The following is a 23,411-nucleotide window of genomic DNA, read 5'->3' on the forward strand; positions in this document are numbered from 1 at the left end:
CCATTCTGAGGGTTGTCTTTTGGTCTTGTTTATGGTTTCCTTTGCTGTGCAAAAGCTTTTAAGTTTCATTAGGCCCCATTTGTTTATTTTTATTTCCATTTCTCTAGGAGGTGAGTCAAACTGGATCTTGCTGTGATTTATGTCATAGAGTGTTCTGCCTATGTTTTGCTCTAGGAGTTTGATAGTGTCTGGCCTTACATTTAGGTCTTTAATCCATTTTGAGTTTATTTTTGTGTATGGTGTTAGGAAGTATTCTATTTTCATTCTTTTACATGTAGCTGTCCAGTTTTCCCAGCACCACTTACTGAAGAGTCTGTTTTTTCTCCATTGTATATTCTTACCTCCTTTATCAAAGATAAGGTGACCATATGTGCCTGGGTTTATCTCTAGGTTTTCTATCCTGTTCCATTGATCTATATTTCTGTTTTTGTGCCAGTACTATACTGTCTTGATTACTGTAGCTTTGTAGTATAGTCTGAATTCCTCTGGCTCCGTTTTTCTTTCTCAAGATTGCTTTGGCGGGGCTTCCCTGGTGGCGCAGTGGTTGAGAGTTCACCTGCTGATGCAGGGGACACAGGTTCGTGCCCTGGTCCAGGAGGATCCCACTGCGGCTGGGCCCGTGAGCCATGGCTGCTGAGCCTGTGCGTCCGGAGCCTGTGCTCCACAACGGGAGAGGCCACAACAGTGAGAGGCCCGCGTACCGCAAAAACGATTGCTTTGGCTATTCGGGGTCTTTTGTGTTTCCATACCAATTGTGCAATTTTTTATTCTAGTTCTGTGAAAAATGCCATTGGTAGTTTGATAGGGATTGCATTGAATCTGTAGATTGCTTTGGGTAATATGGTCATTTTCACTATGTTGATTCTTCCAATCCAAGAACATGGTATATCTCTCCATCTGTTTGTATCATCTTTAACTTCTTTCATCAATGTCTTATAGTTTTCTCCATCTCCCTCTGCTATATTTTGGAAGAGTTTTAGAAGGAAGGGTGTTAGCTCTTCTGTAAATGTTTGATAGAATTTGCCTGTGAAGCCATCTCGTCTTGGGCTTTTGTTTGTAGGAAGATTTTTAATCACAGTTTCAATTTCAGTGCTTGTGATTGGTCTGTTTATATTTTCTATTTCTTCCTGGTTCAGTCTCGGAAGGTTGTGTTTTTCTAAGAATTTGTCCATTTTTTCCAGGTTGTCCATTTTATTGGCATATAGTTGCTTGTAGTAGTCTCTCATGATCCTTTGTATTTCTGTAGTGTCAGTTATTACTTCTTCTTTCTCATTTCTAATTCTGTTGATTTGATTCTTCTCCCTTTTTTTCTTGATTAGTCTTGCTAATGGTCTATCAATCTTGTTTATCTTCTCAAAGAACCAGCTTTTAGTTTTATTGATACTTGCTATTGTTTCTTTCATTTCTTTTTCACTTATTTCTGATATGATCTTTATGATTTCTTTCCTTCTGCTAACTTTGGGGTTTTTTTTTTTTGTTCTTCTTTATCTAATGCTTTAGGTGTAAGATTAGGTTGTTTATTTGAGATGTTTCTTGTTTCTTGAGGTAGGATTGTACTTCCCGCTTAGAACTGCTTTTGCTGCGTCCCATAGGTTTTGGGTTGTCGTGTTTTCATTGTCATTTGTTTCTAGGTAATTTTTGATTTCCTCTTTGATTTCTTCAGTGATCTCTTGGTTATTTAGTAGCCTATTGTTTAGCCTTCATGTATTTGTATTTTCTACAGATTTTTTCCTGTAATTGATACCTAGTCTCATAGCGTTGTGGTCAGAAAAGATACTTGATATGATTTCAGTTTTCTTAAATTTACCAAGGCTTGATTTGTCACCCAAGATATGGTCTATCCTGGAGAATGTTCCATGAGCACTTCAGAAGAAAATATATTCTGTTGCTTTTGGTTGGAATGTCCTATAAATATCAATTGAGTCCATCTTGTTTAATGTGCCATTTAAGCTTGTGTTTCCTTATTTATTTTCATTTTGGATGATCTGGCCATTGGTGAAAGTGGAGTGTTAAAGTCCCCTACTTTTGTTGTGTTACTGTCAATTTCCCATTTTATGGCTGTTAGCATTTGCCTTATGTATTGAGGTACTCCTGTGTTGGGTGCAAAAATATTTACAATTGTTTTATCTTCTTCTTGGATTGATCCCTTGATCATTATGTAGTGTCCTTCTTTGTCTCTTGTAATAGTCTTTATATTAAAGTCTATTTTGTCTGATATGAGAATTGCTATTCCAGCTTTCTTTCGATTTCCATTTGCATGGAATATCTTTTTCCATCCCCTCACTTTCGGTCTGTATGTGTCCCTAGGTCTGAAGTGGGTCTCTTGTAAACAGCATATGTATGGGTCTTGTTTTTGTATCCATTCAGCCAGTCTGTGTCTTTTTTTTTTTTTTTTTTTTTGCGGTACGCGGGCCTCTCACTGTTGCGGCCTCTCCCGTTGCGGAGCACCGGCTCCAGACGCGCAAGCTCAGCGGCCATGGCTCACGGGCCCAGCCGCTCCGCGGCACGTGGGATTCTCCCGGATCGGGGCACGAACCCGCGTCCCCTGCATCGGCAGGCGGACTCTCAACCACTGCGCCACCAGGGAAGCCCCAGTCTGTGTCTTTTGGTTGGAGCATTTAATCCATTTACATTTAAGGTAATTATTGATATGTATGTTCCTGTTACCATTTTCTTAATTGTTTCAGGTTTGTTTTTGTAGGTCATTTCCTTCTCTTGTGTTTCCTGGCTAGAGAAGTTCCTTTAGCATTTGTTGTAAAGCTGGTTTGGTGTTACTGAATTCTCTTAACTTTTGCTTGTCTGTAAAGGTTTTAATTTCTCCATCGAATCTGAATGAGATCCTTGCTGGGTAGAGTAATCTTGGTTGTAAGTTTTTCCCTTTCATCACTTTAAATATGTCCTGTCATCCCTTCTGGTTTACAGAGTTTATGCTGAAAAATCAACTGATAACCTTATGGGGATTCCCTTGTATATTATTTGTTGCTTTTCCCTTGCTGCTTTTGATATTTTTTCTTTGTATTTAATTTTTGATAGTTTGATTAATATGTGTCTTGGTGTGTTTCTCTGTGCATTTATTCTGTATTGGACTCCCTGTGCTTCCTGGACTTGATTGACTATTTCCTTTACCATGTTAGGGAAGTTTTGGACTATAATCTCTTCCAATATTTTCTCAGACCCTTTCTATTTCTCTTCTTCTTCTTCTATTTTTTTTGCGGTATGCGGGCCTCTCACTGTTGTGGCCTCACCCATTGCAGAGCACAGGCTCTGGACGTGCAGGCTCAGCGGCCATGGCTCATGGGCCTAGCCGCTCCGCGGCATGTGGGATCTTCCCAGACCAGTGCACAAACTCGCATCCCCTGCATCGGCAGGCGGACTCTCAACCACTGTGCCACCAGGGAAGCCCTCTCTTCTTCTTCTGGGACCCCTATAATTCTAATGTTGGTACATTTAATATTGTCTCAAATGTCTCTGAGACTGTCCTCAATTCTTTTCATTCTTTTTTCTTTATTCTGCTCCCTGGCAGTTATTTCCACCATTTTATCTTCCAGCTCACTTATCTGTTCTTCTGCCCTAGTTATTCTGGTATTTATTCCTTCTAGAATATTTTTAATTTCAGTAATTGTGTTGTTCATCATTGTTTGCTCTTTAGTTCTTTTAGATACTTGTTAAATGTTTCTTGTATTTTCTCCATTCTGTTTCCAAGATTTTGGATCATCTTTACTATCATTACTCTGAATTCTTTTTCAGGTAGGTTCCCTATTTTGTCTTCATTTATTTGGTCTCGTAGGTTTTTACCTTTCTCCTTTGTCTGTAACATATTTTTTTTGTCATTTCTTTTCTTTTCTTTTCTTTTTTTTTTTTTTTTTTGATGGGTGGTGCTGTGTTCCTGTCTTACTGGTTGTTTGGCCTGAGACATCCAGCACTGGAGTTTGCAGGCAGTTAGATTGAGCTGGGTCTTGGTGCTGAGATGAGGACCTTTGGGAGGCTTCACTCCGATTGACATTCCCTGGTCTCTGAGGTTCTCTGTTAGTCCAGCGGTTTGGACTCGGAGCCCCCGCCATAGGAGCTTGGGCCCAACCTCTGGCCTGGGAAGTAAGATCCTGCAAGGTTCTCTGCCTATGCCCATGGCCCCTGCAGCTCCTTCAGGCATATGTGGGGAGCAGGCCCCAGCTCTGGGAGCACTCAGCCGTGGGACTTGCCACGCCTCCCCTGATTCTTAACGTAATCCTGGGAGGAAAGAGGCTGTGTAGCGACTGAGAGGCAACTTATTGCCTTTGTGACCTTGGGAAAATTCTTAACCTTTTCAAATTTCAGGTTTTTAATCTGTAAGATGAGGGTAGTAACAGTATCTACCTCACAGAGGTGTAAGCATTGATTGAATCAGTAGATGTAAAGCACATCAGATAGCGTTTGCTGTTGTGCTTAATGTTAAATGTTAACTAGTTTTATTTTTTGCTTGATAAGGAAATGGAAGTTTGGTCTCACTTTTGTTAAACTGTGTTTAAGTATGTCTATGTAGAAAGCACGACTGAAAAGAACTATGCCAAATTGCTCACAAGGTAGTGGGATTATGGGTCACTTTTATTTCTTAGGGCTTTCCTATATTACCCCTTCCCGTTTTTAAAAACAATCAACATGTATAACTTTTTGGATCTCCCTTTTAAAAAGTTTGAAAATAATTTTAGGACATATATAGACCTTTTTTGTGTATAAATTTATTTATTTTATTTATTTATTTTTGGCTGTGTTGGGTCTTCATTGCTGTGTGCGGGCTTTCTCTAGTTGCGGTGAGCAGGGGCTACTCTTCGTTGTGGCACGTGAGCTTTTCATTGTGTTGGCTTCTCTTGTTGCAGAGCACGGGCTCTAGGTGCACGGGCTTCAGTAGTTGTGGCACGTGGGCTCAGTAGTTGTGGCTTGCGGGCTTTAGAGCGTAGGCTCAGTTGTTGTGGTCAAGCTGGACCAGGGCTTGAACCTGTGTCCCCTGCATTGGCAGGTGGATTCTTAGCTACTGCGCCACCAGGGAAGTCCCATACATAGACCTTTTAATAAGAAATTTTATAAATTGACTTGGCTCCTCCAAATTCAATTTGAAATGCATACCTGTATTTGGACTGAATATTTTGCAGAGTGCTTTGAGTAAAAGGAAGATAGCCACACCTAATTATGCACTGGGGAGGATGCTTGTAGTGAAAGCAAAATGTGTGTTTCAGAACTGAACAATAGTTGGTACTTTAGCCTAATTGCAGGATCTTTTCTTTACAATTGAAAAGTCTAAACTTTATAAAGGATTTAATAAAAACAACTTAAACTTTTCTCCAGAGTTTCTTGCAACATGGTTGTTTGGAACAGTCAGTGGTGGTCAAGTTCTCTGTTTTCCAGGTGATACTAAGAGTTCCCTAGGATGTATCAGGTGTGGAGAAGGACTAAGCTGGTGCTCATAGTATTCATATTTGTTTCCCTGCTTCCCATAACCCATAGTTATCCTCAAAATTCAACCATAGAAATACTTCTTTGATGGACTACCTAGTAATTTTAGGTAATATTTTATCTTGAAGAAAATATTTTTCCCTCTAAAAACAAAAACACTCAAAAAACCCAGGAAGATTGAAAAGCTCCACTAAAGGAAAGAGTATGGGGTGGACTTTGGTGTCAGATAAACCTGGGTTCAAATTCTAAACCAGGCCGCTTCTTAGCTGTGTAAGCCAAGTACTTAATTTCACTCAGCCTCAGTTTTCTTATCTTGAATAGTATGTAAGGATTAAATAAGAGCGCTAATGATAATATGCCTCTGAGTACTTAAACTGGGTCCTATGTTAAATATGATACCACATCATTTTCTTTAATCCTCTTGTCAGTTGAGAAGTCAGAGGCAGGGAAGTCAGGTTGGCTAAGTGGTGAAGAGGCTAGGCTCTTGAGTCAGAGTATCTGGATTTAAATCTTAAATCTCCTACTCTTCTTGATGTCTAATTTCCTTACTCTCCATGCTGTCTAGTTTTCTCATTTCTGAAATGGGGATGATATTAGTACCTATTTCATTGGGATTTTGTGGGGCATTATAATGTAGTACTTAAAAGTGTGGTCTCTGCCAGCGTTATCCTGATACCAAAGCCAGATAAGGACACTATAAGGGAAAAAACCAAACCAAAACAACAACAGCAAAAAACTATAGGCCAATATCCCTGATGAATACAGATGCAAAAATTATTAACAAAATACTAGCAAACTGAATTCAGTAGCACATTAAATGGATCATACACCATGATCAAGTGGGATTTATCCCTGGATCGCAAGGATGGTTCAATATATGCAAATCAATAAATGTGATACACCACATTAATAAAATGAAGGAAAAATTATATAATCATCACAATACGTGCAGAAAAAGCATCTGACAAAATTTAACATTCTTTCATGATTGAGTATATAAAGAATGTACCTCAACATAATAAAGGCCATATATTATAAGCTCACAGCTAACATCATTCTCAACAGTGAAATGTTGAAAGCTTTTTCTCTAATGTCAGGAACAAGACAAGGGTGTCCATTCTCACCACTCCTATTCAATATAGTACTGGAAGTGTTAGCCAGAGCAGTCAGGCAACAAAAAGGCATAAAAGGCATCAAAGTCAGAAAGGAAGAAGTAAAATTATCTCCATTTGCAGATAACATGATCTTATATATAAGGAAATCCTAAAGACTCCACCAAAAAACTGTCAGAACTAATAAACAAATTCCTAAACTTGCAGGCTAAAAAAATCAACATGCAGAAATTGGTGTTGTGTTTCTATACACTAAAAACAAAGTATCTGAAAAAGAAATAAAATGGTACCATTTACAATAGCATCAAAAATGATAAAATACTTAAGAATAAATTTAACCAAGGAGGTGAAAGATCAGTACATTGAACACTCTAAAACTTTGATGAAAGAAATTGAAGAAGACACAAGTAAATGGAAAGATAAGCCATGTTCATAGGTCAGGAGAATTAGTATTAAAATGTCCATACTACCCAAAGCTATCTATAGCTTCAGTGCAATTCCTATCAAAATTGCAATGGCATTTTTAACAGAAATAGAAAAACAATCCTGAAATTTGTATGGAAGCACCAAGACCCCAACTAGCCAAGACATCCTGAGAAACAGGAAAAAAGCTGGAGGCATCACACTTCCTGATTTCAAACTATACTACAAAGCTATAGTAATTAAACAGTATGGGACCGGCATTAAAATAGACACATGGTCCACTGGAACAAAATCCCGAGCCCGTGCATACATAGTAAACTAATATTTGACAAGGGAGCCAAGAATACTCAATGGGTAAAGGATAGCTTCTTAAATAAATGATTTGGGAAAACTGGATAATCCCATGTAAAAGAATGAAATGGGACCCTTATCTTATACCACTCACAAAAATTAACTTGAAATGGATTAAAGACTTAAGTGTAAGACCCAAAGCCATAAAACTCCTAGACAAAAACATAGGGAAAAAATCTCCTTGACATTGGTCTTGGCAATGATTTTGGGATATGACATCAAAAGCACCAGTAACAAAAGCAAAAATGGACAAGTTGGACTACATCAGTCTAAAAAGCTTCTGTACAGCAAACAATCTGATTTAAAAATGAGCAGAGGAACTGAATAGACATTTTTCAAAAGACATACAGATGGCCAACAGGTACATGAAAAAATGCTTAAAATCACCAATCACCAGGGAAATTCAAGTCAAAACTACAATGAGATATTACCTCACATCTGTTAAAATTGACTGTCATCAGAAAGATGAGATAAGTGATGGTGGGGATGTGGAGAAAAGAGAATGCTTGTGCACTGTTGGTGGGAATGTAAGTTGGTGCAGCCACTATGGAAAAGAGTATGAAGATTCCTCAAAAAATTTAAAAAATAGAACTACCATATGATCCAGCAATCCCACTTCCTTCATAGAAGGAAGATCAACTAATCTCAGGTAGCTACACAGATACTTTCTATCACATTGTCCTATTTTAATATTTTGCATAGCATTTACATTAATTTTTTTTTAACCTATGTGTGTAATTATTTTGTCTCCCCTCAGCCCACTAGAATGTAAGGTCCATGAGAATATGGGCCTTTTCTTCCTTGTTCATTGCTGTTTCATCATTGCCTAGAATTTTGTTTGACATATGATAGGTGTGCAACAAATATATTTTGTACAATTGGATTATTGTTATTTTGATAGACTGTAAACAGAATAAGGGCAGGATTGTGTTAGTCTTGTTCAGTGATGCATCCTCAGGACCTGGATTCTAGGAAATTTTCAAAATTTGGAAGATAATATTATAGATGAGGAAATTTAGAGAGGTTAAGTACATTTCCCTAGGTCATTTAGTTAGTAATGGCAGAGCCAAGGCTCAAACCCAGGCCTTCCTGACTCTAAATTATTAATACCATAACACATAAAGTGCTTGGCACGTAGTTGCCACTCAAAGGGCAAGTCCCTTCCTCTTCTCTTAATTCACTATTCTGGTCTTTGTTAATATATTTATATAAATCATTTCAAAGTTATACACAATGGACATGTACCATTTGGGATTTATATTTTTCATGTAACATTCTTTAAATATTTTCATATGTCACTATAGTTCAGGTACTGATTTTCTAGGACATTTTGAAGATTTGTATTTGTTTCAACCAGCTTAACTTGTCGCCTTTTATATTTTATTTCAGGGCCTGGAGTCAAGTGTTAAAGGTCTTGGTATTTCGTTTACTTTGAGTCTGCAACAAAACTGAGAGAAGTATAAAACATAGATTATAGTGGTCCTTCTAAAGTGTAAACAAGTATGGTTCATGTACCATTTTGTACAACCTACACACTGTGCTAGGCAGTGGAGTGGAATGCGCGGTGAAGAAGATGCTGTCTCTGCTCTCGCAGTAGCTCAAGTCACAGTAGAGGAATCTAGACCTGACGTGCTTTGGTTTTATGTGGATTCTTTGAATGTAATGATCCACCTTCTCCTACTTTTCTCCTGTCTTTAAGATTTGTTGAAATGTCTGGAGGGCTTATAGAACTTTGTGCCCTGGATAACTGCCCTCAGGTAAACTTAGAATTGTTATTAATGGAAATGTTGTCCTCAGGAGGGTTGCAAGATGATTTGCTCGTTGTCTTTGGGTTGAAGCATTAAAACTATCAATTAATTTAGTGTATTAGGCTAGTGTAGTATGCTGGGCTTAATTTTCTTGGCCATTGTGATACAGCTTTAAAAAAAAGTATTGAGATAAAATTTAAGCAGATTGCTTTTATCTTTTATTTTTAGATCACCACACTTATTAATCATAAAGATAATACCAAAAAGTCTGATAAAACTCTGCAAGCAATTCAGCGTGTAGGACAAGCCGTAAACTTGGCAGTTGGAAGATTTGTTAAAGTAGGGGAAGCTATAGCCAATGAAAACTGGGACTTGAAAGAAGAAATAAGTATTGCCTGTGTTGAAGCTAAACAAGCAGGTATGTTAAAGCCTATTTATACGAATTTTCTTGCTTTGGATATCATGACAGATTATTGTCTTATTTTGAGTAAAGATGTGTACTGTGTTTTAGCCCTTTTATTACTGATGCCTGGGTCATTAAAGCCCTAGATTAGCATCCAGGAATATTGAATTTCTCTTGGATTAAGTCCTAAATCTGAAACATTGAATTCTTTCACTGGGCAGGGTAGAAGCCCACCATCCTGGCCATCAGCCATTGAATGCAAGAGGTATAGAAGGAACATGAGGCATGGACTCTACTGTCAAGGAGCATATTAGCCTATTTGCCATCATGTAGGAAATGGAAATAAAAATAAGCCTGTTCCTGTCTCTACAGCAGACAAATCTGACTTCAGATTTCCTGATGTCTCACAAGTCTATAACTGGTGGCATAGAAGTTTGAGAGAACCTGGGGAGTTTTGACGGATACAGATAATTCAGCTTTGTTAAAGTGTCATTTATCCACCTATTCTTTAAATAAATATTTACTCAGTGCTGGCCATATGCCAGGCATTCTTCTAGACCAGAGGGATATAGCCACATAGAAATCAGTATATAGTCTGCCCTCGTGGAGCTTGCATTCTAGTGAGGGAGACCATAAACAAATGAATAAATAGATATGTGCATAAGGACAGGTGGCGACAGTTATCATGGAGAAAATTGTAAAGCAGAATAAGGGTTAGGAGACCAAAGGAGGTATATTTTAGGGAGGGCAGGGTTTTTCAACTTTGATGCCGTTGACATTTTGGGCTTGATAATTCTTTGTGCGGGCTGCCCCGAGCATTGTACAGTCCCTAACTTTTACCTATCAGATGCCTGTAAATCCCTTCTTCCCCCATTGTGACAGCCAAAAATGTCTTGACATTGCCAAATGTCCTCTGAGGGATCAAAATGGCCCCCCCAGTTGAGAACTACTGAAATCGGGGGGTGGAGTCAGGAAATCTCTCTAAGGAAGTAACACTGAAGCAGAGACTGCAGTGAAGTGAGGACCCCAACTATATGAATATCTGGGGGAAGGACATTCCAGGCAAGGAGAAGAGCAAGAACAGGTATGGCTTTCTAGGCAAAGATAGGAACTTTGGGCCATGTTCTAAGTGTCACAGTGGGGCTAGTGGAAGGTTTTGTGCAGGATGGTGACATAATCTCATTTATATTTTAAAAGGATCCCTGGTGGCTGCTGTAGGGAGAATAGATTTTAGGAGGTATGGGGGTGAAATCAGAGACCAGTTAGGAGGCTGTTGTAGTGGTTCAGGTGATAGACGATGGTGACTTAGACCCAGTGATAGCACTTGAGGTGGTGAAAAGGAGTTGCATTTGGTTATATTGAAAAGGTGGAGCTGGTAGGATTTGCTGATAGTTTGGATGTGGGATGTGATGGGAAGAAGAGTCATGGATAACTCCAAGGTTTGATGGGTAAATGGTGGTGCTCTTAATTGAGATGGGCAACCCTGAGAGAGGAGCAGGTATGTTTGGAGGGTCATCATGGGGGGAAGGGAGTGGGTGAGATAAGGCCAAGTAATGTGGAGGGGCCAACCAGGCAATACATGGCCCTAATGTTATATGAATGACTTCAGGTACTATTCTATACTTGATAGATTGAGGAATTTGGGGCCAGCTGAAAGACAATAAATTTGTGTTAGAAATCTTTCTGGTAGTACGGAGGAAATGAACAAATGAGGGTTGACTGAGAGAGAGTTGAGACTAAAGGCAGAGAGATTAATGTGGAAGCTTTTCCAGTAAACCAGGCTAAACCAAGACAGTGTGTTAGGGATATGAAAACCAGAAAGAGTACACTAAATATTCACTAAGATGATTAAATGATACAACTTGGTTATTGGCTAAAGCAAAGGGAGGATTCTGACTTGACTCTTGGGTTTCTAGCCATCACTAAGATATAGAATAGATTTTATGTAGGGAAGGGGGATGGCCTTATTCTAGTCATAATTTATGTTTTGCCTACATATTAAAAGAGATTTAAGGGAATTTCCTGGCGGTCCAGTGGTTAGGACTCGGTGCTTTCACTGCTGTGGCCCAGGTGCAATCCCTGGTCGGGGAACTAAGATCCTGCAAGCCGTAGGGTGTAGCAAAAAAAAAAAAAAAGAGAGAGAGAGAGATGTAAAATAGTTAACAATTAAACATATGTTTAATAAACCCATTAAAATAGGAGATGAAAATAAATATACTAGAAACTTTGGCCAACATTGTTACTCTAATTAAACATGAAATTTATCTTTGTACTTCCTGGAAAGCAAGACAAGAAATGTGGGAAAGAAGGGGTTATATAATTCTCATTGTTTGTTGAAAGGAAACAAACCAGCTGTCAAGAGGAAAGTGACTTTTTTTCCTGGAACTAAATTGTGTGGGCACTTATACAAGAGACATTATTACATAATGCCATGGACAATTCAACAGAAAACGTAGAGATGTTTTTCATGTTACTGTTTCTTAAGCAGACCCTTAATTAAAGCAAGAGTAAGGGTTTTTAAAAGAAAGGGCAGCCTGAGTCCTCACCTTATTGGCTTCGTAGCATGTCACTGTGCTCAGTGTAAGGTGAGAAGAGGATGTGTACACCTACCCCAGCTCCAGTAGACTGTGCTGCCCTGCAAGTCCTGTAAGCCTAGGAGCTCCATGCAGGTGTCTTTTGGATGCTGTCTGGTGTCATGGGCTGCTCCTGTTGTCTCTTCTCACGTGAAGTGCCCTTTCCCTTCTTGAGAACTGCCTCTTACGGTCACTCAGATAATATAATGAGAATGGTGCCTCCTGGAGTTGTAGGATATGGAAGCCTTATTTTCTCTTAACATATACAAATTTAAGACTTAAGTCACTCCTGGAATGTTTCTAGCCCACTCAGCTCATAGTAGTCATTTTCTCCTTTGGACCATTTAATATTCACTTGAGGGGAATAATGTAAAGTAGTGATAAAGAACTGTGGCTTTGGAGTCAATCCCAACTCTTCCACTTGCTAGCAGTGTGATATTGGGCAAGCTACTAAACTTTTTTAAACCTCAGTTTTCTAATCTATAAAGTGGGGATATTGTTAGTGTTTATAGCAGTGTTTTAGCATAATGCATGTATGCATTTGGCACATAGAAAGTGCTCAATAAATATTAGTTGTCATTGTAATGATTATTTCTAACTTTTCATTCCCTGTGTTGAACTTTTGCATTGTGTTTTTACTTTTTTCTAATTGAGGTATATTTGACACACAACATTTTATTAGTTTCAGGTATACAATGTAATGATTAGATATTTGTATGTATTGTGAAATGATCACCACAGTAGGTCTAGTTAACATTCACACATAGTTACAAGATTTTTTTTTCTTGCAGTGAGAACTTAAGATTTACTCTATAGCAACTTTCAAATATGCAATACAGTATTATTAACTATGGTTGCCAGGCTGTGCATTACATCCCATGACTTATTTAGCTTATAACTAGAAGTTTGTACCTTTTGAGTCCACCCATTTTGTCCACCCCGCAACTGTTTTTACTTTTTACTTGGCTTCTAGTCAAGTTTTACATTTTCTGTGGGCACTCAATAAATATTTGTATTTGACCGACTTTGAGTTTTTGCTTTAAGACATAACACTAACTAGTTACATATAACAAGTTAAAAAATGACAACCATGAAACTATAAGGCAGCTTTGTGACTTTTCCAGGGGACTAATTTCTGAACAGTCTATACTTGGAACAACTTTATAATGTTAAGGAAGCATTTAACTTTGTTGATGGAGCTAACCAAATGTTACCGTCCCACATACTTAGGGCTAAATGCCTGGGGTTTAGTCAGAAAAAGGAAAGGTTAAATAACGCCATATGGGCAAGCTCGTATGTAATATCTCTGATGACTGAGAGCTACTGGAAAAAGTAACATTTTCCAGGGGTGCAGAGGAAACATTTTTATACTTCTTGCTATTACAAAGTGATACTTTTCCTCTTGCTCCTTTCTCTGTACGTTAAAGTTTAATTCTAACCTCTTTTTTCTCTTCATATTTGCTATATAAACTTTGTATTAGTTACCTATTGCTGTGTAACATATTAACCCTAACTTAGCAACTTAAAACCACAAACATTTTATTCCCTTACATAGTTTCTGAGGGTCAGAAATCAGGGAGTAGCTTAACCAGCTGGTTCTGGGTCAGCGTCTCTCATGAGGTTGCACTCAGGGTGTTGGCTGGGCCTGCAGGTTTGGCGGGACTGCAGGATCTGCTTTCAAGCTCCCTCTCTTGGTTATTGGCAAGCTTCACATTTTTGCTGGCTCTTGACCAGAGGCCTCCAATTCTCCCCATGTATACCTCTCTGCAGTAGTGGCTGCGTGCAACATGGTAAATGGCTTCCCTCAGAGAGAGCAACCAAGATGGCAACCTCAGAGTCTTTAACAACCTAAGGTTGGGTGTAGCATACTGTCACTTCTGCCATACCAACCCTGGTATCCTGTGGGAGGAGAGAACACAAGGATGAAAATACCAGGAGGTGGGGACCATTGGGAGCCATCTTGGAGGCTGGCTACCACAGACTTCGTCTGTTAGTAGAACTTCAGCTGTTGTCATGTTATGTAACCACTCCATATGTGATGGCTTATCTTTTGGGTTTTCCTGTATCATTTCAAATTCCGATTGTCTGAAACTAAATTTATCATCTCCCTTCCCATGCCCTTCTGACTTTTTTAAGTGACTTAGGTTTACAACCTTGAAGCCATTTTTTTCACTTTTCCTTTCCTTCGTATCACTGTTAAGGTCCTAATTTTATATTTTGTTCCCTCAGTACCTCCCGAATCATCTTTTTTATATTCCTATGGCTGTCATCCTAGTAAGTTCCTTACTGCTTCACACTCACAATTAGAATAGCTGCCTGGTTAGTAGCCTGGCTCTGAATCTCTCCTTTCTAGTCCATTTTATATGCTTCTATCAGACTAATCTTCCTGAATCCTGACTCATTATGTCATACCTTGTGATATGTCCATTAAAATTCAGATAATTTTTCTCGAGATCCTTAACCTCTTGGGTGTATGTAATAATATTGACAAGAGGGCTTTTGTGAGAAAATCAATCCATTATGTACTCAGACTTATTTACGACTTAAAAATGATCTTGAACATTACAAGATGATGAAAAGTTTATTTTTTTAAACTTTTAAATTTAAACAGTAAGGTTTGGGAAAAAGTTACAGTCTGGTTTAATTTGGGGGGACAAGAAATATTTGAATTGTTTTATTGATGGATAATTGCTATTACAGAAATCAAAAGATTTTCATAGCAACAATGAAGAAGAGACTGTTTTTTTTTTTGTTTTTTTTTTTTTTTGCGGTTCGCGGGCCTCTCACTGTTGTGGCCTCTCCCGTTGCGGAGCACAGGCTCCAGATGCGCAGGCCCAGCGGCCATGGCTCACGGGCCCAGCCGCTCTGCGGCATGTGGGATCTTCCCAAACCGGGACACGAACCCATGTCCCCTGCATCGGCAGGCGGACTCTCAACCACTGCGCCACCAGGGAAGCCCGAGGGATGTTTTTTCTAGGCCCACTTTTCACTGAGGATGTCTCCTGCTGGGGCCCAAAGTCTTGTCTTCTCTCCCTGCATATCCATAAAAACCCAAACCCCTTCAGGTTGTGGAGATGGGCAGTGACACCCACCCCCCCCCCTGCCCCCCTGATGCTCCCTCTACCCCCTCAGCCCTAGCCAAAGCCTGGGCAGCTGCTTACTTCTCTGCTTTTAGGTTCTTCCTTGGTTATTGGTTCCTGGGATCTCTCTTTCTTGACCTTATAGAGCAGGAGGCTTTTGGGATCATGTAGTTTGCCGTACCGCTGGAAACAAAAGTTATAATATTTTTCAAACTCGATGAATGTAACAGTTTTTCACAATTCTTAGGAATGTACCATTATTTTGCCATTAGAGAACCTTATATGATAATCCGTAGGTTCATCAAGAAGAAGCTATTTCTTATTCCTGAAATAAGACTCCAAAGTTGAGTTTCTGCCCATTGAGCACATTACCTTAAAGATTAAAGTCTGGATTTTAATTTGTGTGACTTATTCCCAGTTTAACCCCCCACCCCCCACCCTTTGCCTTTCTTCTTAGGAGAAACAATTGCAGCGCTTACAGATATGAGCAGCTTGAATCGTCCAGAATCCGATGGCCAGATCACAATTTTTACAGATAAAACAGGAGTTATAAAAGCTGCAAGATTACTTCTTTCTTCAGTGACAAAAGTGTTATTGCTGGCAGACCGAGTAGTCATTAAGCAGATAATAAGGTCAAGAAATAAGGTACTTACCTTTCTAATGTTTCTACTTGTGTCTTTCAGGGTTGTTCAAAAAGTTATTTCTTTTTTTTTTAGGTTAACTGCAGGTAATTCAGCAATGCTTATCTGTTTTAATTGTTTATTATTCTAATTGTCTACAGTTTAAAAGTGATGCTTCATCTATACCTGTAATTCCTAAATGTATATACTGGGCTCAAACTTTTGAATGCAAATAACATTTCTTCTCAGAAAACCATTATCTACTTGTTGAGGTTTATTGGTGAAAACTTTTCATGTGTACAAATATGGGAAGAAAAGCTGAACACCATGACAATGTATGTAGTAGAAACCTAGCTGATAAAAATACTGAATTCCGGGCTTCCCTGGTGGCGCAGTGGTTGAGAGTCCGCCTGCCAATGCAGGGGACATGGGTTCGTGCCCCAGTCCGGGAAGATCCCACATGCTGCGGAGCGGCTGGGCCCATGAGCCATGGCCGCTGAGCCTGTGCGTCCGGAGCCTGTGCTCCGCAACAGGAGAGGCCACAACAGTGAGAGGCCCGCGTATCACAAAAAAAAAAAAAAAAAAAAATACTGAATTCCTCAGTGCCTTTTTTCCCCCAAGTCAGACAGTAACAATTTATATGCTTCAGAAAAAGCTCAATTACCTGAAACCACAATTATCCACATTATAAAATTTCTGTATGCAAAGTTCCTAAATATTACTTAATAATCGTAAAATTTAGAGAATAGATTTTAACTCTTCCAGTCTAGACTTCTTTCAGTCTCTCAGATAATGGCCATGCTTCTCCGTCAACAGGGAAGCCAGGGTGTGTACAATTATTTATTTATTTATTTATTTAGCTGCGAGTCTTAGTTGTGGCAGGCGGGATCTTCGTTGTGGCATGTGGGATCTTTTAGTTGTGGCATGTGGACCTCTTAGTTGTGGCACGCAAGCTCTTAGTTGCGGCATGCATGCGGGATCTATTTCCCTGACCAGGGATGAACCCAGGCCCCCTGCATTGGGAGCGCGGAATCTTACCCACTGGACCACTAGGGAAGTCCCAATCACTTCTTTCCCTGGATAATCCCCTAGGCAAAGAGGAGGGCAGTCAGCCAGGGAAGGGATCCTCCCACTGATCTGAGGGCAAAACTACCTGGCTAGTATTGAGTGAACTGAAAAGTGTAAGTTTAAAGAGAAAAAGAAATTGGAGTGGTGAATCGGACAGTGCTAGAGGAATAGGAACAAACCTTCCTCTCTTTGGAAGACGGAGGTTCTGCTCAGTGGTGGCAATCTGCCTTATCTACGTTAATTGCCTAGGCTTCCTGAGCTGCTGGGGCAGATTAACATGCCAAATATCCATCATATCCTCATTAAAAATAAGTAAACACAGGCTATCTGTGTTTTCCTTACCTATCTTGGTCTGACTAAAACTAATCCAGTACTGTTATTTTAGAGAAAAGTATTTGAAAATATGTTTCACATCTATTTACTTTACTTCTAAATATCAAGAAAATACATAACGTTCTCTGTTGGCTGTGTTACAAACATGCTCTCTATCTACTCCTCGCTGCCCAAAGCTTCTTGGCAATTAACTGATTGACCACAGGCAGTTTCTGACTGATGCAAACTTTTCCTACTCTTGAAGTCCCTAATCGCCCTTTCCACTCCTTACTATGCGGGTGACCTTCCTTCCATTTTTCTGAGGAGGATGGGGTTCCCCCAGTTCTGGTTCACTGAACCTTAAAGCTTCTGTGTATCATCTTTTATCCTCATCCGCCTCCTACATCTATGAAGATTTGATTACCTTAGTCCTGCACGTTCCCGCCTTCTCCAGACCTTGCTGCATAAATGATCTCTTGCATATTTAGTCATTTCCTTTACTTTTTCCTTTAATTTTCAAGTAAGCCCAAGTCTTCCCATCCTAAAAAGAAATCATTCCCTAGATGATTCTAACCTTTGAATCTGCATCTACTTCTCTGTGTCCTTTCTTCTCTGTCTTTTCCTCGGACTCTTTCTCAACTTCCCCCTAGAATTTAGAACTTCTCTTTTGTTCCTCTCTTGGCTCAGGTTTGATGTTTCAGTCTGTTTCACATCTAAACCTGATAATAAAATAATGTCTGTTTTGCAGGTTCTTGCAACTATGGAAAGACTGGAGAAAGTGAACAACTTTCAAGAGTTTGTCCAAATATTCAGTCAATTTGGAAATGAAATGGTGGAGTTTGCACATCTTACTGGAGATAGACAAAATGTATGTGTTTACAAAATCTTGAAATACATTTATACTTTTCAATTTGGATAGAGGTGTGATCTTTGTGATCATTTGGGTTGTTTTTTTTGCTTATTAAATCTATAACCTTGCTCTTGAAAGCCTTTCATAAATAAGCCAGGATAAAGTAAATAGATCTGTATGCCTTTTTTTGCTCACAGGTAACAGTTAAATATTTTCCCACCTCACACACTGGGAAAGGTCATACTTGCCTTCAAGCCCCAATTCAAGTGCTTCCTCTTTCACAGAACTTTCCATTTGACTCTTCTACAAGGGCTCAGGCAAATAAATGAGTCATCATACATATCCTCATAGTATTTTGTTATATATCTCTTATTATTCTTTGTGTAATTTGTTATATATTATTCTGTTATTATATCTTTCTATAATTGTTCTATATTAGATTAATAGTAATAACCCAAGCATTGGGTGATCTGCATTGGCTATATGTTAGCTACTTAATATTCATGATTTCATTTAATTCTCAGAACATCCGTGTAAGGTAGATATTGTTATTACTGTTTCACACGTGAGGAAACTGAACTTGAGAAGATAATAAAGTTTCCCAAGGTCACTTTTCTAGCAGGTTGAACTCAATTATGTCTGATTCTAAAGCCTGTAGTTTTCAAACCGCACCATGATATTAGGTCTTTGTAGGTCTGTTCCCCAATTCAGACCGTAAGTTCTGAAGTTTAGGGAGGTGGAAAACCATGTCAAATCCAGGATTGACTTTTTCTTGTTGTTGGGGTACTTGTGCATGTATTTATCCTGTCAAGTTAAATATATAATTGATCACTTCTTGAGATGCTTTGGTATAGTCCCATAGGCCATGGTTTGGGGCGTGAACTTTCCTGGTTGTAGCTGGAGTTGGAAGGTGGGTATTGGCCTGGAAAGTGGCAGGCTGGATTATATGCTTCACTTAGTGCTTCTTGGACATCTGGGTTTAATGAGGCCTATGTTTCGTCCTGTGGACCAGCTCTCTAACAGATTGAGATGCCACCTTTTTGGATCACTTGCTATCACCATACAATCTACGGTGTAATGTATGGCTTACAAGTGTTATGTATACACACTTGATGCATTGTCAACTAGACCCACAGGTTTTTTTGCTAGAAGTCCTGTCCAGTATGTTAAAGACAAGGAATGGATGGAAATTTTCGAAGTGACCTCAACCTTTATTTTTGAAAGATGCTCCTAATGGATGATAATCACATGTAGGATACAGTCCTTTGGAATGTTACCTTGTGACCTGAATTAGCTTTGGAGTTTTTTGCAGTTTCTCATTTACTAGATGTAACTTTGCTTCTTTCTTTCCTATTAAAGAAAGCTGTATTGGGATGCAAGTAAATGAGAGTGATATTATTACAGGGGTAACTTTGAATCCACTCCCATTTATTAAAACAAATAAAAGGAAATCACTTTTATACTTTAGGTCCTTGTTATTTGTAAGAAAAGCCTTTTCATCCAACTGACAAGTGAGAAAAAAAATTGACTAATATGACAGGTGAAAATTTTATGTAATCCAGATTTCATCATCCATAAGTAAAGTTATTGGAACACACCCATATTAATTTGTTTATGTATTGTCTAGGGTAGCTTTCATGATACACTGGCAAAATTAAGTAGTTGTTTCAGAGACCAAATGAACCAGAAAGCCTCAAAAATTTATTATCTGGCCTTCTATTGAAAATTTTTGCTGACCCCTGATTTAGATGGTTACCAAACTATTATGAGAGTATTTGGTTGTAGATTTAATCAGCAATATTTGGAGATCTTCTGTGATAGCACACATTCATATCAAGGGCTATATGAAGAGAAACCAAATGAAAAAAAAAAACAAACCCAAATACAGTGCCTACTTCAGAGTTTATATTCTAGTTGGGGAAAATTATATGCCCAAGAAACATCTTAAGAACATTTTAGAGCAGCATATTGGCTAAGTTTAGGATTAAAACAACAACAACAACAACAAAAAACTTGAGATGAATATGCACTTAGATGGGATTAATCACATGATCCCTGAAAGAGTTGGCTTTAAGTGTCTATTTTGAAGGAAATAATAGTCCACAAATGCTCAGTAAATAAGTCGCTTTTAATTAAGTAAAGCATAGGATGGTTGTTTCTGGTTGGGAATGAGGTGTGTTTACATGGGCAGAATGTCAGGTGTGCAGGCCACCAGAACATGAGCCACATGGCAGCCTCTCGCTAGGTCTCAGTTCCTGGCTGTGCTGCCCTTAGTAAGGGCAGCTGTTTCTTTCTACTCTATTGTGTTGATACATTTACACTAAAGTGGTGACATTTTATAAAACATTTATTCTGGGTTTTTTTCTACTTTGTCACTTTTTTAAAACAATGTTACTTAATTGTTGAGTATTGCTATTATGGAGTAAATTATTTCTCAAAAAATTGAGTTGTTTACATGATCCTAGACTGCTCAGTGGTTTTATTCCATGTTTAGGATTTGAAAGATGAAAAAAAAAAGGCAAAAATGGCAGCAGCTAGGGCAGTTCTTGAAAAGTGTACAATGATGCTTCTCACAGCTTCAAAGGTAAGGAAATTTTTGTTTTACTGTGTTGTAAATTAATTAAAAAACCTGATTAAATGCATCTAATTTATGTATTTTACACATTAAAAAGATGAAAGTGATAAATTGGAATATGGGCTATAACAGTTAAATTTCAGTTATTCTTTAACAAGAATGTTAACTTCCATCCCCAGTTCCAAACATCAGGTAATCTATGAGTCAGCTTTGAGCAACTAAGCAGAAAATGGCTTATTAAGTGCTGTGAATGGAGGCCTGTCACACACGGTCACTGCCTGTGGGGTTTTGCTAGTCTCATTGGGGAGCCAGCACATGTGCTCTAGAAAAAGCTAGGCAAGTTAGAATCTGTTAAGTAACAGTGGAGTATTAAGTCAGCCCTTAGCTTGTTTATTCTGTAAATTCATACCTCTGAGTCCTTATTCTACTTTTAACAAAATTGTCAATCAAGAGCTCGTAATTTCAAACAGCAGTCGGCCAGCAAATTGGTACAATTCAAGAAAGAACTAGTAAACATCTCATTAGCAGTTTGTTTAGGATTGCCTTTTCTGCTCGGAATATTGCCTCGATGCTAGGATCAGTGAAGCCACAGAAACAGGATTCACGGGAGTCTGCTTGGAAGGCTCTGTTCATAGCTAGGCCCTGGAGTAGTTTTTCCTTTACATCATTTTTTAAAAGTCAAAGATGCATCCACAGTCATAAGACATCTGTTCATTTTTCCTCATTCTTTTTTTAGCTCTTGCACATATTAGGCAACATTTTAAAAGTTTTAATCCTGATGAAGATATAGGGTTGTTGTTTTTTTTTCAAAAATTTTAAGTAAACATACTAAAGTATAAAGATACAGTTTTGCACTCTGCCTTTTTCACTTAACCTTGCTGTCGCTTTTTACTCATCCTACTTCCACTTTTAGTGAGGAGAAGCAGCTGGGTGAGCCAGGGACACGGGAGATTTTGGTAAAGAACCATTTTTATTAGCATGGCATATTCTCTGTAAGATTTTGTGTATTATGATATGGGCCAAATCTTAACATAAAAATTTTCAATTGTTTCAAAGACGTGTCTCAGGCATCCCAACTGTGAATCAGCCCATAAAAACAAAGAAGGAGTATTTGACAGAATGAAAGTGGCATTGGATAAGGTAATTGAAATTGTGACTGAATGCAAACCAAATGGAGAGACTGACATTTCATCTATCAGTATTTTTACTGGAATTAAGGAATTCAAGGTAAGAATAGAGAGAATATATTTTGTTTTTTTCTTGCCATTTCAAAGAAGCATCATTATATGTAGTATCCGTAGTTTTGTTTAATATTTTAGAATAGATGCTTCACAAAGGCAGATATTTGTCTTTAAAACAGTGCCACAGTGTACAAGTAACATAAAGCTTACGGTAGTTTGTACAGAGAACACTGGTCTAGGGTTATAGTAGCTGCTCTGGCCCTGTTTAGCTGTATGGTTTAGCTGTAGCCTCTTGTCCTCTGTTTAGAAGTGTTCCCTTCCCAGCTCTAGAGCAATGCCATACCATCATGGATGATTACAGACAGCAGATCTGGAATCTGCTGGAATCCCTGCTCTTCCTTGTGCTATGAATAGATACTTTGAGACTGTAGTAATAGTGATAGCATTAATGATGCTTGAAGATTTTAAATGAACAATAATACATGCTAACATTTATCAAGCACTTATTCTGCGCCAGCTCTGTGCTTTAAATGTGCGTGTGCGTGCGTGCGTGCGTGTGTGTGTGTGTGTATCTCAGTCTCACAAGAACTATTATTATTATTCCCATTATACTGTTGAGGAGACTGAGAAACAGAGATTAAGTAACTTGCTAGCTAGAAAGCACCAGAGTTAGGATTTGAAAATTGGCAGCCTGACTCCAGAATACCCACCGTTTCAGGGCAGAACTCATCACAACTCAGAGATGGTGACAGTGCTCTTTAGTAGGAGTGGTGTCTAGTCGGGAAGACCCAGGGAATTGTCTAACACAACTCCCTCATTTAATACGTGGGAAAACTAGGGCCCTGAGAAATTCTCTAATATGCTAAGGGTTACCTCCCTTTCTAGTAGCCAGGGCTGTGACAGGGATGGTATTCTTTCCATCTAAGTAGGAACGTGGGGTGGAAGAAAGTAATGGAAAGAACATTTATTTTTAGGCATCATGCTCTCTCAATAAGTATTTTCTCATTTAATCTCTAACTTCCCTTTTAGATGCATATTACTATACCCATGTTTTTGAGGAGGAAAGCTAATATGTGGTAGAACCCTTGTTTAGAACCAGGACTTTCTGATCCCAAAGTCCATGACCTTTCAGTTTATATGCTGTCTGTCCTACCCCACATCTCCTCCTGAGGGGGAGGAAGCTTACAGGGACCAGTCATTCTTTCAGAGTTTTTATTACTGAAAGGAATCTTAGAGATAATTTTTCTAATTCTCTCATTTTGTTAAGGCTGAAGGGATAGATATCAAAGGTCAAAGGATAATAAGGAAACAAGTAGGGGTAGAGCCAGGTCTTTGGCCTCTTGACGCTGCATTTCTGGTTCCAGGCTAACTGAGGGCAGCGTGGTGCCTGTGGCCGCTGCTGGCAGCTCCAGCTGCTGATCTCTTCGCCAGCAGGCATTCTGCAGAGCAAAGCGATCATGAATAGACTCAGTCTCACTGTCAGTGGTTATCTTCTTTGCATCTGTAGAGGGAAACTGGATACTTTATTCGTTACTTCGAATATATGAACAGATCTTATGAAAATATGCAAATAAGTGGCTTTCAAAAAAAAACTCTACTAAGTTGCTGTTTAAAAACATATATATGTTCTCTTTAAAGGAAAATAAAAAAGTTTAACATAAATGGTATGTGGACTGATTTTTACGTTG

At 38.8% G+C, this 23,411-nt stretch overlaps 1 protein-coding gene across 4 annotated transcripts in view; it reads left to right on the plus strand.

Moving 5' to 3' along the window:
- CTNNAL1 (catenin alpha like 1) overlaps nucleotides 1–23,411 on the plus strand; it is a 53,837-nt gene that overhangs the window by 7,994 nt on the left and 22,432 nt on the right. For all 4 annotated transcript variants that reach the window (XM_027105280.1, XM_027105281.1, XM_027105282.1 and 1 more), the window contains exons 2-6: nucleotides 9,290–9,479; nucleotides 15,575–15,762; nucleotides 17,866–17,985; nucleotides 20,462–20,551; nucleotides 21,599–21,769. In XM_027105280.1, the coding sequence (XP_026961081.1) occupies nucleotides 9,290–9,479; nucleotides 15,575–15,762; nucleotides 17,866–17,985; nucleotides 20,462–20,551; nucleotides 21,599–21,769 (759 nt within the window). The remainder of the gene's footprint in view (nucleotides 1–9,289; nucleotides 9,480–15,574; nucleotides 15,763–17,865; nucleotides 17,986–20,461; nucleotides 20,552–21,598; nucleotides 21,770–23,411) is intronic.

This window comes from Aethalodelphis obliquidens, unplaced genomic scaffold (assembly GCF_003676395.1).
Source record: "Aethalodelphis obliquidens isolate GAN/ISIS:26980383/991018 unplaced genomic scaffold, ASM367639v1 scaffold7, whole genome shotgun sequence".
NCBI classification, from domain to species: domain Eukaryota; kingdom Metazoa; phylum Chordata; class Mammalia; order Artiodactyla; family Delphinidae; genus Aethalodelphis; species Aethalodelphis obliquidens.